At 45.4% G+C, this 17,214-nt stretch overlaps 1 protein-coding gene across 1 annotated transcript; it reads left to right on the top strand.

The window, feature by feature from the left end:
- The first annotated feature begins 8,540 nt into the window (after nucleotides 1-8,540).
- On the top strand, nucleotides 8,541-15,886 carry CHRNB1 (cholinergic receptor nicotinic beta 1 subunit). The gene is made up of 11 exons (XM_053463172.1): nucleotides 8,541-8,649; nucleotides 10,025-10,164; nucleotides 10,386-10,430; nucleotides 11,688-11,797; nucleotides 11,902-12,010; nucleotides 12,237-12,384; nucleotides 12,569-12,760; nucleotides 12,965-13,188; nucleotides 13,772-13,935; nucleotides 14,812-14,959; nucleotides 15,480-15,886. The coding sequence occupies exons 1-11, from the start codon at nucleotides 8,589-8,591 to the stop codon at nucleotides 15,618-15,620; spliced, it is 1,482 nt and encodes a 493-aa protein (XP_053319147.1). The 5' UTR covers nucleotides 8,541-8,588; the 3' UTR covers nucleotides 15,621-15,886.
- Nucleotides 15,887-17,214: the final 1,328 nt, after the last annotated feature.

Here is a 17,214-nt window from a genome sequence, read left to right as displayed (position 1 = left end):
GCGCTGCGGAGTATGACGGTGATATATAAATAATAATAACACACATTGTACAGCGCTGCGGAGTATGACGGCGATATATAAATAATAATAACACATTGTACAGCGCCACGGAGCATGACGGCGATATATAAATAATAATAACACACATTGTACAGCGCTGCGGAGTATGACGGCGATATATAAATAATAATAACACACATTGTACAGCGCTGCGGAGTATGACGGCGATATATAAATAATAATAACACACATTGTACAGCACTGCGGAGTATGACGGCGATATATAAATAATAATAATAACACATTGTACAGCGCTGCGGAGTATGATGGCGATATATAAATAATAATAACACACATTGTACAGCGCTGCGGAGTATGACGGCGATATATAAATAATAATAACACACATTGTACAGCGCTGCGGAGTATGACGGCGATATATAAATAATAATAACACACATTGTACAGCGCTGCGGAGTATGACGGCGATATATAAATAATAATAATAACACACATTGTACAGCGCTGCGGAGTATGACGGCGATATATAAATAATAATAACACACATTGTACAGCGCTGCGGAGTATGACGGCGATATATAAATAATAATAACACACATTGTACAGCGCTGCGGAGTATGACGGCGATATATAAATAATAATAACACACATTGTACAGCACTGCGGAGTATGACGGCGATATATAAATAATAATAATAACACATTGTACAGCGCTGCGGAGTATGATGGCGATATATAAATAATAATAACACACATTGTACAGCGCTGCGGAGTATGACGGCGATATATAAATAATAATAACACACATTGTACAGCGCTGCGGAGTATGACGGCGATATATAAATAATAATAATAACACATTGTACAGCGCTGTGGAGTATGACGGCGATATATAAATAATAATAATAACACACATTGTACAGCGCTGCGGAGTATGACGGCGATATATAAATAATAATAACACACATTGTACAGCGCTGCGGAGTATGACGGCGATATATAAATAATAATAATAACACATTGTACAGCGCTGCGGAGTATGACGGCGATATATAAATAATAATAATAACACACATTGTACAGCGCTGCGGAGTATGACGGCGATATATAAATAATAATAACACACATTGTACAGCGCTGCGGAGTATGACGGCGATATATAAATAATAATAATAACACATTGTACAGCGCTGCGGAGTATGACGGCGATATATAAATAATGATAACAAACATTGTACAGCGCTGCGGAGTATGACGGCGATATATAAATAATAATAACACACTGTACAGCGCTGCGGAGTATGACGGCGATATATAAATAATAATAATAACACACATTGTACAGCGCTGCGGAGTATGACGCCGATATATAAATAATAATAACACATTGTACAGCGCTGCGGAGTATGACGGCGATATATAAATAATAATAACACACATTGTACAGCGCTGCAGAGTATGACGGCGATATATAAATAATAATAATAATAACACACATTGTACAGCGCTGCGGAGTATGACGGCGATATATAAATAATAATAACACATTGTACAGCGCTGCGGAGTATGACGGTGATATATAAATAATAATAACACATTGTACAGCGCTGCGGAGTATGACGGCGATATATAAATAATAATAACACACATTGTACAGCGCTGCGGAGTATGACGGCGATATATAAATAATAATAATAACACACATTGTACAGCGCTGCGGAGTATGACGGCGATATATAAATAATAATAATAACACACATTGTACAGCGCTGCGGAGTATGACAGCGATATATAAATAATAATAACACACATTGTACAGCGCTGCGGAGTATGACGGTGATATATAAATAATAATAATAACACATTGTACAGCGCTGCGGAGTATGACGGTGATATATAAATAATAATAACACACATTGTACAGCGCTGCGGAGTATGACGGCGATATATAAATAATAATAACACACATTGTACAGCGCTGCGGAGTATGACGGCGATATATAAATAATAATAACACACATTGTACAGCGCTGCGGAGTATGACGGCGATATATAAATAATAATAACACACATTGTACAGCGCTGCGGAGTATGACGGCGATATATAAATAATAATAACACACATTGTACAGCGCTGCGGAGTATGATGGCGATATATAAATAATAATAACACATTGTACAGCGCTGCGGAGTATGACGGCGATATATAAATAATAATAACACACATTGTACAGCGCTGCGGAGTATGACGGCGATATATAAATAATAATAATAACACATTGTACAGCGCTGCGGAGTATGACAGCGATATATAAATAATAATAATAATAACACGTTGTACAGCGCTGCGGAGTATGACGGCGATATATAAATAATAATAACACATTGTACAGCGCTGCGGAGTATGACGGCGATATATAAATAATAATAACACACATTGTACAGCGCTGCGGAGTATGACGGCGATATATAAATAATAATAACACACATTGTACAGCGCTGCGGAGTATGACGGTGATATATAAATAATAATAACACACATTGTACAGCGCTGCGGAGTATGACGGCGATATATAAATAATAATAACACACATTGTACAGCGCTGCGGAGTATGACGGCGATATATAAATAATAATAATAACACATTGTACAGCGCTGCGGAGTATGACGGTGATATATAAATAATAATAACACACATTGTACAGCGCTGCGGAGTATGACGGCGATATATAAATAATAATAACACATTGTACAGCGCTGCGGAGTATGACAGCGATATATAAATAATAATAACACACATTGTACAGCGCTGCGGAGTATGACGGCGATATATAAATAATAATAACACATTGTACAGCGCTGCGGAGTATGACGGCGATATATAAATAATAATAACACACATTGTACAGCGCTGCGGAGTATGACGGCGATATATAAATAATAATAACACATTGTGCAGCGCTGCGGAGTATGACGGCGATATATAAATAATAATAACACACATTGTACAGCGCTGCGGAGTATGACGGCGATATATAAATAATAATAACACACATTGTACAGCGCTGCGGAGTATGACGCCGATATATAAATAATAATAACACATTGTACAGCGCTGCGGAGTATGACGGCGATATATAAATAATAATAATAACACATTGTACAGCGCTGCGGAGTATGACGGCGATATATAAATAATAATAACACACATTGTACAGCGCTGCGGAGTATGACGGCGATATATAAATAATAATAATAACACACATTGTACAGCGCTGCGGAGTATGACGGTGATATATAAATAATAATAACACATTGTACAGCGCTGCGGAGTATGACGGTGATATATAAATAATAATAATAACACACATTGTACAGCGCTGCGGAGTATGACGGCGATATATAAATAATAATAATAACACACATTGTACAGCGCTGCGGAGTATGACGGTGATATATAAATAATAATAACACATTGTACAGCGCTGCGGAGTATGACGGCGATATATAAATAATAACACACATTGTACAGCGCTGCGGAGTATGGCGGCGATATATAAATAATAATAACACACATTGTACAGCGCTGCGGAGTATGACAGCGATATATAAATAATAATAATAACACACATTGTACAGCGCTGCGGAGTATGACGGCGATATATAAATAATAATAACACACATTGTACAGCGCTGCGGAGTATGACAGCGATATATAAATAATAATAATAACACACATTGTACAGCGCTGCGGAGTATGACGGCGATATATAAATAATAATAATAACACATTGTACAGCGCTGCGGAGTATGACGGCGATATATAAATAATAATAATAACACACATTGTACAGCGCTGCGGAGTATGACGGCGATATATAAATAATAGTAACACACATTGTACAGCGCTGCGGAGTATGACGGCGATATATAAATAATAATAACACATTGTACAGCGCTGCGGAGTATGATGGCGATATATAAATAATAATAACACACATTGTACAGCGCTGCGGAGTATGACGGTGATATATAAATAATAATAACACACATTGTACAGCGCTGCGGAGTATGACGGCGATATATAAATAATAATAATAACACACATTGTACAGCGCTGCGGAATATGACGGTGATATATAAATAATAATAACACACATTGTACAGCGCTGCGGAGTATGACGGCGATATATAAATAATAATAATAACACATTGTACAGCGCTGCGGAGTATGACAGCGATATATAAATAATAATAACACACATTGTACAGCGCTGCGGAGTATGACGGCGATATATAAATAATAATAACACACTGTACAGCGCTGCGGAGTATGACGGCGATATATAAATAATAATAATAACACACATTGTACAGCGCTGCGGAGTATGACGGCGATATATAAATAATAATAATAACACACATTGTACAGCGCTGCGGAGTATGACGGCGATATATAAATAATAATAACACACATTGTACAGCGCTGCGGAGTATGACAGCGATATATAAATAATAATAATAGCACACATTGTACAGCGCTGCGGAGTATGACGGCGATATATAAATAATAATAACACATTGTACAGCGCTGCGGAGTATGACGGCGATATATAAATAATAATAACACACATTGTACAGCGCTGCGGAGTATGACGGCGATATATAAATAATAATAATAACACACATTGTACAGCGCTGCGGAGTATGACGGCGATATATAAATAATAATAATAACACATTGTACAGCGCTGCGGAGTATGACGGCGATATATAAATAATAACACACATTGTACAGCGCTGCGGAGTATGACGGTGATATATAAATAATAATAATAACACATTGTACAGCGCTGCGGAGTATGACGGTGATATATAAATAATAGTAACACACATTGTACAGCGCTGCGGAGTATGACGGTGATATATAAATAATAATAATAACACACATTGTACAGCGCTGCGGAGTATGACGGTGATATATAAATAATAATAACACATTGTACAGCGCTGCGGAGTATGACGGCGATATATAAATAATAATAACACATTGTACAGCGCTGCGGAGTATGACGGCGATATATAAATAATAATAATAACACACATTGTACAGCGCTGCGGAGTATGACGGCGATATATAAATAATAATAACACATTGTACAGCGCTGCGGAGTATGACGGCGATATATAAATAATAATAATAACACACATTGTACAGCGCTGCGGAGTATGACGGCGATATATAAATAATAATAACACATTGTACAGCGCTGCGGAGTATGACGGCGATATATAAATAAGAATAACACACATTGTACAGCGCTGCGGAGTATGACAGCGATATATAAATAATAATAACACATTGTACAGCGCTGCGGAGTATGACGGCGATATATAAATAATAATAACACATTGTACAGCGCTGCGGAGTATGACGGCGATATATAAATAATAATAACACACATTGTACAGCGCTGCGGAGTATGACGGCGATATATAAATAATAATAACACACATTGTACAGCGCTGCGGAGTATGACGGCGATATATAAATAATAATAACACACATTGTACAGCGCTGCGGAGTATGACGGCGATATATAAATAATAATAACACATTGTACAGCGCTGCGGAGTATGACGGCGATATATAAATAATAATAATAACACACATTGTACAGCGCTGCGGAGTATGACGGCGATATATAAATAATAATAACACATTGTACAGCGCTGCGGAGTATGACGGCGATATATAAATAATAATAACACATTGTACAGCGCTGCGGAGTATGACGGCGATATATAAATAATAATAACACACATTGTACAGCGCTGCGGAGTATGACGGCGATATATAAATAATAATAACACATTGTACAGCACTGCGGAGTATGACAGCGATATATAAATAATAATAACACACATTGTACAGCGCTGCGGAGTATGACGGCGATATATAAATAATAATAACACACATTGTACAGCGCTGCGGAGTATGACGGCGATATATAAATAATAATAACACACATTGTACAGCGCTGCGGAGTATGACGGCGATATATAAATAATAATAACACATTGTACAGCGCTGCGGAGTATGACGGCGATATATAAATAATAATAACACATTGTACAGCGCTGCGGAGTATGACGGCGATATATAAATAATAATAATAATAACACATTGTACAGCGCTGCGGAGTATGACGGCGATATATAAATAATAACACACATTGTACAGCGCCGCGGAGTATGACGGCGATATATAAATAATAATAATAACACATTGTACAGCGCTGCGGAGTATGACGGTGATATATAAATAATAATAACACACATTGTACAGCGCTGCGGAGTATGACGGTGATATATAAATAATAATAACACACATTGTACAGCGCTGCGGAGTATGACGGTGATATATAAATAATAATAACACACATTGTACAGCGCTGCGGAGTATGACGGCGATATATAAATAATAATAACACATTGTACAGCGCTGCGGAGTATGACGGCGATATATAAATAATAATAACACATTGTACAGCGCTGCGGAGTATGACGGCGATATATAAATAATAATAACACATTGTACAGCGCTGCGGAGTATGACGGCGATATATAAATAATAATAACACATTGTACAGCGCTGCGGAGTATGACGTTTATTTATATAGCGCCAGCAGATACTGTAGAGATGTTACAACGGGGAGAGTGAAAATGAACGATAACATTAACCCCTTAATGACCTTTGACTGTCCTGAACCGTCATTAAATTAAATAAGCTTCACGATCCCTTTCCTCGCTGTAACGCCGAGGTCGGCATCAGGGGCCGTGTCTGGCCCCTCCCCAGTGTATGGCGGCGGACGCCCGTTTAAAAAGAGTTTAGGAGGCGATCAACGATCACCTCCTAAACTTCAATGGTGTCGCTGAAATTCCTCGATCAGGAGACATTCAGCGACACGGAACACTCTCGCTCGCTCACAACCACCACTGCCAGTGATTCTGCCACTCGCAAGATGGCGGCACCCTTAAAAAAAACAATCAAGCTGAACAGAATCCTCAGGAGAGTCTCTCCAGACCCTCTAGAGAACTCTGGCTCCACTTGCAGGTTAAATACGGGTACTGCACTCAACCATGCAAGTCAATGGAGCCCAGCTCTCTAATCACTGTGATTAGTAAAATACCATATTATAAAAATAATGGAAAAAAAATTGCTTAAAAAAAACAAACATGTGCTAACATATAAAAATAAGTATGCAGTGATGTCATCAGAGGAACCATCCAGTACCAGCAAAATGTAAAAAAACCCAAAAAAGTCCAAAAAATAATAAAATAACTAAAATAAAAAAGAAAGTTTATTATTTTGATCAAGTGCTAAATTTGTGTGAAAAAAAAAAAACTACCACAAACTGTTGCATGGAAAGGGTTAAAATACCAGCGTTTGAAATACTTTGCGGTGTGTCTAGTTTTCATAAATATATGGTTTGAATGGGTTAAATTGAAGTATCCGGCTTCAGCGACGGTCCAAAGAGGAGATGGGGGCAGAATGACCGGATTTGGAAATCATAAAACGCTGCTTGTACTTATTGCCCAATAACTTACAAAAAACAGCAAAAAAACATAAAACCGCTGGGTCTAAGCTTTTTTCTTTACTTCCTGTTGTAGGCGAGTAAAAGATTTTTCAAATAAAAGTCATGAAAGGTGTTTTTTTTTCAAAATTCCACCATGTTTTTTTTTTTTTGTTTTTTTTTATGGGAAATTAGATAATATGCTCAAAACTATGATATCTGAAGAAAGCCCTTCTTGCCCTGAAAAAACCCCCAACATATAACCTGCGTGGGTTCAGTAAACGAGCGAGGAGAAAATGACAGCTGAACACCAGCGCCGCAAAAGGGGTTAAAACAGCCTCGGCCCCAAAGGGTGCAAAAAGAAAAAATAAGCCCGGTCCTTAAGGGGTTAAAACTGACCGTATATAGATTAACCACAACGTGATAGGAGGAGCGGCCCTGATCCCAGGAGCTTACAATCTATCGGCCCCTTCACTGCTACTAACCAGTCAGCAGGGGGTCTGAATAACCGAGCCTTCTGCCCCCTTTTGGTGACCTTGATGCCCCGTTAGGCCTCTCCACCGCTTTATTAACCATTTCCTCAACACGTTTATTTCAGTAATAAGGGAGTTTAGCCGCGCGGCCAATGCCTGCGCAGGGATCTCTGGGTCACACTGGGATCCAGTAGATCCCCTCAGGTCACAGCGATCTGTCTAATTACACCGCGCCGGGTAAAAGTGTCTAAAAATGGGTCACTTTCCCCAGATTCTACCGGTTACGGTTCTGTACAGCAAGGGTTAAACTGTTTATTAAATGACTGAATGTATGCGGAAGCCCACCTTACGTGCCCTATAGGGGGTAAATATGGGAATGTATAGTGGGGGGGGCTGCGCTGCCGGGGGCAGTCGGTGTGTATTTTGGGACAGGGACAGCTGCAGCGTGTTTTCCTGGGGTCAGTCACAGACCCCTTGCCTGTCACATCCGGCAGCTGCAGCCAAAGCCGCCGAGACATGGAGGGGCCGACGACGGCAGGAGCCCTGATACTGCTCCTCTGGGGGACCCTGCTTCAAGGTGGGTGGGAGACGTAACACAGAATGGGGCAAATATGGGGGGCTGCAGGGAGACGGTCTAGCCGGGGGCAAGCGACAGGGTGGTGAGAGGGTAAACCGGGGAGATCAGGAGGAGAGAAGGGCTCAGGAGTAGACAGCATGAATACTTACTCAGTGCTCTGAATAGGAATGGGTTAATCCAAGGGTTAATCCTGATTTTATTCTCTGCTCTGGCAGGGAATGGGTTAACTTGAGTTTAGTAGCGATCGTACTCTGCTGGTGAGTGGCATAGAATGTGTTAATGTTGGGGTTAATAACAATTTAACAATTGGTTGGTGATTAGCAGGGAATGGGTTAACCCCGGGATTAATAATGATTTAACTGCTGACTGGCAGTGAACGAGTTAACACTGGGGCTACTAGTGATTTAACCCTCTGCTGTGATTGGCAGGGAATGGGTTAACACTGTGCGTACTTGCGATTTAACCCCTGTCTGCTGGGAATTGGCAGGGAATGAGTTAACGCTCACCGTTATACCGCCCTCTGGTGGTTGGCATGAAGTCAGTTAATGTTGGGAGATAACTGATTTAACTCTTTGGCTGCTGGGACTAATGCATTGGGTGCAGGCAGTCAAAGGGTAAATGGCAATTTAACCCTTTGCTCCCAGCAGTTTTACCCTTGCTCAGGATATTCAGCAAAACAAGAGATCAGCGCATGCCCAGCCGGTACTCCCTGTAAACACTACTTCCAGCCCCCATCACGGGTAGTACTGGGACCATCACACTATCCGTCACCCTAACACGGCTGTATTGTGTCCCGTGGCCCTGCACTGCCTTATACCCCCTGAGACTCTCCCACAATGTAGCCCCCTCTCTGGATGCTGTGAATGGGGCCCCCTGTGAGAGACCCCCCCCAAAAGGCGATAAATACAGGGTTTGTGGTTGGAACAAAGGATATGGCAGGGTCTTGGAGGCCGCAGAGCAGAGTATGTGTGTTAGTGTACGGTGTTAGAGGGAGTGTGTGACTGTATGGTGTTAGAGTGAGTGTTAGTGTATGGTGTCAAAGTGTGTGAGTGTTAGTGTATGGTGGTAGAGTGTGTGAGTGTTAGTGTACGGTGTTAGAGGGAGTGTGTGTTAGTGTATGGTGTCAGAGTGTGTGAGTGTGAGTGTATGGTGTTAGGGTGTGTGAGTGTATGGTGGTAGAGTGTGTGAGTGTTAGTGTACGGTGTTAGAGGGAGTGTGTGTGAGTGAATGGTGTCAGAGTGTGTGAGTGTGAGTGTATGATGTTAGAGTGTGTGAGTGTGAGTGAATGGTGTCAGAGTGTGTGAGTGTGAGTGTATGGTGTAATAGAGATACTAAACATTAACCCTTTGTGACTCGTTTTCCTGTTCCCTGCCAGGCACCGGAGCCAATACCTCTGAAGGGCTGCTCAGAGACAAGCTCTTCAAAAATTACAACGCCAACGTCCGGCCCACGAGGGCCCACAGCGAGCAGGTGACCGTGCAGGTGGGAATGACCCTGTCCCAGCTCATAAGTCTGGTAAGGAACAAGCATTTAATGTCCAACGTGAGAAACGGCCGCAGCGTCCCTCTTTGGTCTCGGGGTCAGAGTTGCCAGGAATATACCCCATAACAATAGCACCACCTGACCCTACATCTAGGGGGTAATCACTGAGCCCCTGGGCAATCTCTGTGTGCATTATGGGAACTTACCCAGGGGTCATCACTAAGCCTCTCTCACTCGCTCCTATCTCTCCATAGAAAGAGAAGAATGAGGAGCTCACTACCAAAGTATATCTGAACTTGGTAAGTACAGCGGCTGTACGGTGCCGGCGTGTCATTATCCCCTGCTGTACGGTACCGGCGTGTCATTATCTCCCGCTGCACGGTACCGGCGTGTCATTATCTCCCGCTGCACGGTACCGGCGTGTCATTATCTCCCGCTGTACGGTACCGGCGTGTCATTATCTCCCGCTGTACGGTACCGGCGTGTCATTATCCCCTGCTGTACGGTACCGGCGTGTCATTATCTCCCGCTGTACGGTACCGGCGTGTCATTATCTCCCGCTGTACAGTACCGGCGTGTCATTATCCCCCGCTGTACGGTACCGGCGTGTCATTATCCCCCGCTGTACGGTACCGGCGTGTCATTATCTCCCGCTGTACGGTAGCGGCGTGTCATTATCTCCCGCTGTACGGTGCCGGCGTGTCATTATCCCCCGCTGTACGGTACCGGCGTGTCATTATCTCCCGCTGTACGGTACCGGCGTGTCATTATCCCCCGCTGTACGGTACCGGCGTGTCATTATCCCCCACTGTACGGTACCGGCGTGTCATTATCCCCCGCTGTACGGTACCGGCGTGTCATTATCTCCCGCTGTACGGTACCGGCGTGTCATTATCCCCCGCTGTACGGTACCGGCGTGTCATTATCCCCCGCTGTACGGTACCGGCGTGTCATTATCCCCCGCTGTACGGTACCGGCGTGTCATTATCTCCCGCTGTACGGTACCGGCGTGTCATTATCCCCCGCTGTACGGTACCGGCGTGTCATTATCCCCCGCTGTACGGTACCGGCGTGTCTTTATCTCCCGCTGTACGGTACCGGCGTGTCATTATCTCCCGCTGCACGGTACCGGCGTGTCATTATCTCCCGCTGCACGGTACCGGCGTGTCATTATCTCCCGCTGCACGGTACAGGCGTGTCATTATCTCCCTCTCCGGTACCGGCGTGTCATTATCTCCCGCTGTACGGTACCGGCGTGTCATTATCTCCCGCTGTACGGTACCGGCGTGTCATTATCTCCCGCTGTACGGTACCGGCGTGTCATTATCCCCCGCTGTACGGTACCGGGGTGTCATTATCTCCCGCTGTACGGTACCGGCGTGTCATTATCTCCTGCTGCACGGTACAGGCGTGTCATTATCTCCCTCTCCGGTACCGGCGTGTCATTATCTCCCGCTGTACGGTACCGGCGTGTCATTATCTCCCTATCCCGGAACCGGCGTGTCATTATCTCCCGCTGTACGGTACCGGCGTGTCATTATCTCCGTTTCTCCCAGGCCTGGATGGATTACCGCCTCTCTTGGGATCCCGCGGCACACAGTGGGATTATATCCCTTCGCATATCCTCCGGGAGCGTATGGAAACCAGATATCGTCCTCATGAACAAGTGAGGGGGCCGTAGGGGGGATAACATTTGGGCCCAATATCTGCTGTTACCCGTTTGTAACTCTCTTTATTCCTCCCCAATCCCCCAACTCGCGTCTCGCACAGCAATGACGGTGAGTTTGACATGGCTCTGGATGTAGATGTTTTAGTGACTGCAGACGGGAGCGTCACATGGGAGCCCCCAGGCCTCTTCCGCAGCAGCTGCAGCATTGAGGTGAGCGTCCAGACGGGCAGCGTGGGGGTCCTAGGGGTATCCGTGAGCTCGTCGTTCTAGCGGTACTGGACCCCGCTCTGGGAGAAAGTAGCGTTATTATTGTTACAGTGCGGGGGATTGTGTCCAGTGTAACAGTCCTAGGGGTTTAGAATGTGATGTAAGTTCTACGGTTCTAGGCTGTCAGGTTCTGGAGAGGTCACCAGCGGCACTGGTTCTCTCCCCACAGGTCCAGTACTATCCCTTCGACTGGCAGAACTGCAGCATGGTGTTCCGGTCCAACACCTACTCGGCAGAGGAGGTGACGCTCGTCCACCCCAGGGACGCAAACGGACAGGAGGTGAAACAGGCGGTGATTTTCCCCAACACGTTTGAGGGTGAGAGACGGGGCGTCAGGTCGTTAACGGCATGTTTGGGGGTCGACGAGTCAGGGGTAGATGGGAGGAGCTTGGAGCCCGGGACGTGGGCGTTATTTCCAGTATCGACCTCAACTGACCAATGAGGCGGCCGTATCCAGTGCGAGGCGAGGGGTCCACGTCTTACGGCATTTGTATCCCGCAGAGAACGGCCAGTGGGAGATCCGTCACCGCGCGGCCCGCAAGAACACAAACCCTTCAGACCCGTCCTACGAGGACATCACGTTTTACCTGGTCATTCGCCGGAAACCGCTCTTCTACATCGTGAACGTCATCGTCCCCTGCATTCTTATCACCATACTGGCTATTTTCGTCTTCTACCTCCCCCCGGACGCAGGTTAGAACCATAATCCTAGAGTAAGATGTCTGAGCCGGTGGCCCCCCCCCCGGGTAGGGAAGCCCTCACTCCTCTCCACATCTTACCTGGCTCTTTAGTAGGAATGAGAGATGGCGGAGGGACTGTTACGTGTGGGCTGTGAACGCGTCCATCTACAATCAGCCATAAGCATCACCCACCCCGCGATCTTTCTTCTTTCCTCAGGTGAGAAGATGACTCTGTCTATCTTTGCTCTCCTCACCCTCACTGTCTTTCTGCTGCTTCTGGCTGATAAAGTCCCCGAGACCTCCTTGGCTGTTCCCATCATCGTTAATTACCTCATGTTCACTATGACTCTCGTCACCTTCTCTGTCATTCTGAGTGTTGTAGTCCTGAATCTACATCACCGCTCCCCCAACACGCACCACATGCCTCAGTGGGTGCGGCAGGTAACTCATGTCTGTCTACGGGTGGGATGTTATCACCTATGGTACCTATGGGCTGACTTCATCCCCTAAATCCTCCATCTCTTCCATCTTTTTCCGCTTCATAGTGTCCTTCTCCATCATTTTCCTCCTTTCATTCCGTCTCCTTCCATCATTTTCCTGCTTCCATCATTTTCCTCCTTTCATTCCGTCTCCTTCCATCATTTTCCTCCTTCCATCATTTTCCTCCTTTCATACTATCTCTTTCCATCATTTTCCTCCTTTCATACTGTCTCCTTCCATCATTTTCCTCCTTTCATTCCGTCTCCTTCCATCATTTTCCTCCTTCCATCATTTTCTTCCTTTCATACTGTCTCCTTCTTCATCATTTTCCTCCTTTCATTCCGTCTCCTTCTTCATCATTTTCCTCCTTTCATTCCGTCTCCTTCCATCATTTTCCTCCTTTCATTCCGTCTCCTTCCATCATTTTCCTCCTTTCATTCCGTCTCCTTCCATCATTTTCCTCCTTTCATTCTGTCTCCTTCCATCATTTTCCTCCTTTCATACTGTCCTTCTTCATCATTTTCCTCCTTTCATTATGTCTCAGATATTTATCCTTAAACTTCCTCGATACCTTTGGATCCGCCGACCAAAACCAGAGCCGCCACTTCCGGTGCTCCCGCCGCTTCGGCCCGTTTCTGCTCCTCGGCACGCTGACGAGTACTTCATCCGCCGGCCAGAAAGCGATTTCATTCTTCCCAAGGCTGACAGGTACACGGAGAGACGCGATTCTGGATGAATGAATAAAACATTTCATGTTTGATCTGATTTGTTCTCGAAAACGAATTTCATTTCCTGACCTTTTTGGAAGAAATTCTGGGGCTTTTTTGGAAATTCGTTGTCCCTCACTCTCTCTCACTCTGTCTGTCAGAGTCTCTCTACCTCCTCCGCTTCTCCTTCACTCCACTGTTCTCCGGTTCTTCTCCGGTGGGTTCTCCGTGGCGTTCTCCTGGTCTGGTGTAGTAATTCCGTTGGGGGGGTGGCTGCCCCGGCGGTGCGCACTGAGGCTCCTCCGTGTTCCCGAAGTACTACATCAGCACAGAAACGGAGAACAATCAGCGGAGAAAAAAGGAGAAGCGGAGACACGGAGAGGGTAGGGAGGCACAGAGAGAGAGCGTGGGGGTTTTCAGACATTCGTACGAAGAGACGAAACTGGCAAAGTTTGTTAAATTTTAAAATGTTATGAATTTGAAGTCTATTGGAAAGATATGGAGAATACCTAAAAAAACCAAGGTTATTGTCCACACGCTTTGCTGATATGCATCCCGTGTTACATGGCCTTAAGACATGCCTTTATTGGGTAACGGAACTGCGTTAGATTGCAAGCTCCTGAGACCAGGTCTACTCTTCATGCGTATCGTATGTGTATGGACAATTTACCCGAAAAAAGAACCTTGAAAGCTTGCAATCTAAGTCAGTTACCCAGAAAAGGTTTCTTCACCCAAAATGTTTTATGCGGTATGAATGCCCTTGGAGGGGCATCTATGCAGCACCTGCCCTCCCCGCGCACCCCCGTCTATAGGTGAATGTATAGGTGCGGGCTGTCTCTAGAGTATAGCGGCACTGAGCGCCTCTCTCTCCCGGCAGGTATCACGCAGACGCTTTCTCGCGGGATATGAGGTGGTTTCTGGAGGGTCCCAGCCTCGGCCTCGCTCTCCCCCCAGACCTGCAGACGGCCGTCAGTGCGATCAGATACCTCGCTCAGCAGCTGCAAGAACAAGAGGACTACGATGCGGTGAGTGCAGGGCGAGGAGTGACCCTCTGCAGGGAGCGGGCGAGGAGTGACCCTCTGCAGGGAGCGGGCGAGGAGTGACCCTCTGCAGGGAGCGGGCGAGGAGTGACCCTCTGCAGGGAGTGGGCGAGGAGTGACCCTCTGCAGGGAGAGGGCGAGGAGTGACCCTCTGCAGGGAGCGGGCGAGGAGTGACCCTCTGCAGGGAGAGGGCGAGGAGTGACCCTCTGCAGGGGTAGATCATGGGGCCATGCTTTGCAGCAATAGATTGGGGGAAGACGAGGAGGGATCTCTGCAGGGATAGACCAGGGGGTGATGTTCCCCAGGAGAAGGACTGATCACAGAGATGCATTGCAGGTGATTGAAGGGGGTGACGCTCTGCAGGCGGGTCAGAGCGTGGGATGCTCTGCAGGGATTAAGTAGACATTTTCAGGGTTGAGCGGTCAGGGCTCCCTCTAGATCTGGTTTAATTACCCCCCCCTCTCTCCCTCTCTCTCTCCCTCTCCCCCTCTCCCCCCCCCCCAGTTGAAGGAGGACTGGCAGTACGTAGCCATGGTTGTTGACCGTCTCTTCCTCTGGACGTTCATCACATTCACCAGCCTCGGGACGCTCACCATTTTCCTGGACGCCAGCTACAACCTGCCCCCGGATACCCCCTTCCCCTGAGAAACACCCACACAAAAGCCCCAAACATTGCTAAATAAAAGGGTCCCGAAACCCGCCGCACCGGCCCTTCCTCTTCACAAATAAAGCCCCTTATTTAGTGCACGGCCCCTTCTGCCCTTAATATGAATTATTAGCGGCAGCCGCAGAGCCTATGAATAAGTGTGACCCCGAAACCCGATAATTCCTCCCCATCCCCCGTTTGGCTCATTTCCATTCCCCTCCTGTTTTTGGCTCAATAAAGAAGTTTTTTATGATTTTTCATTGGATTGTGAAAATGATGCATCTTGGTATCCACGGTCAGACCAGACGCCCCCCCCCGGCAGATCTTCACCCCCGGCACCCACACCCAGGAGGACGCAAACCCTCTGGTTATGCCCTTACCCCCGATAGGGTGCTCCCTAGCTGGCGAGACCCTCAATAATGGGGCAGGAACATGAGACGAGGTCGATCATGGAGGCAACAGGCGATCACACATCAGGAACATGTCTGGCAGGGGGCGGCCCCCGAGGGCCGCAGTCACCCCTGTTGATGGTGTACTGGTGGAAGTCTGTGCAGTAATTTGCCTCTTCCTGACGCTATGTAAAGGCCAAGACATAGCTACCCACTTTCTGCCCCTTAAGAGGACAAATGCCCAACGGTGCCATTAGTGACCTATAGAAAGCGAAGCGAGTGAAGCAGCATGTCGGGGGCACCTGCAATGTAAAGAAACCGCCGGCAGCTGCAGCACGACGCGTTACGATGACATCACTGTGACTGATACAGCAACAGCCAATAGGGTCTGCATTTCCAGACAGCCACAGAATGAATCACCAGGACGTGTCCATAAGAGTCAGATAATAACAGCAACAAGTGAAACCACGTGTCTGATGTGATGCCAACGCTTCGACCCAGGTCTTCATCAGGACAGAAATCATAAGAAGCAGGGGTTGTGAATGGTTAACTGGTCGTCATAGCCGTATCACTATGACGATGCCATCACCGTCAGTAACAGCTCACAAAGATCAGACCACAAAGCATCGCATTAAAGAGGACACAAAAGACTTATATATACGGCACGTTAATGATAGCCAAGATTTCCACCATGGCACCGACAAACAAAAACCAGCGATGCAATAACTAGAGGCCGCTATATCTCGCTGTACTAAACGCAACAATTTAATCAGACGAGCCCTCCGATATATCTGCACTTTAATAATAATAATAATAATAAACAGATTATTAGTGAGATTTCTAATAGACGCAAAAAATGTAAAACTTCGGAAAAATAGCCAAAAATTACCGATAAAAATACCTTTTTACACCATGTTTTCGGGTTATCAGCTGCCGTCTCACAACCCGTCACAATAAATAAAATAAAAAATGGCTGAAATTGAGAATAATACACCGGCGTTCTGAGGCCCAGCTGGTTCCTGCCGAAATAAATCCAGATTCTGCAGACAAAAATCAAGTAAAAAGAATAATAAGTTTCTTAAAATTAGATTAAAGGCCAGAAAATTCCAATTGGCCGGGAGAAAAAAGCAAATACAGAGATTATTAAATAATCAAAATAGTAAAAATTATAAAAAAAAAAGAGTAAAAAAAATGTCTGGATCCC

This window comes from Spea bombifrons, chromosome 4 (genome assembly GCF_027358695.1).
Source record: "Spea bombifrons isolate aSpeBom1 chromosome 4, aSpeBom1.2.pri, whole genome shotgun sequence".
NCBI classification, from domain to species: Eukaryota; Metazoa; Chordata; class Amphibia; order Anura; family Pelobatidae; genus Spea; species Spea bombifrons.
The sequence above is the reverse complement of the archived record's forward strand: the minus strand, read 5'-3'. Positions and strand labels throughout refer to the sequence as shown.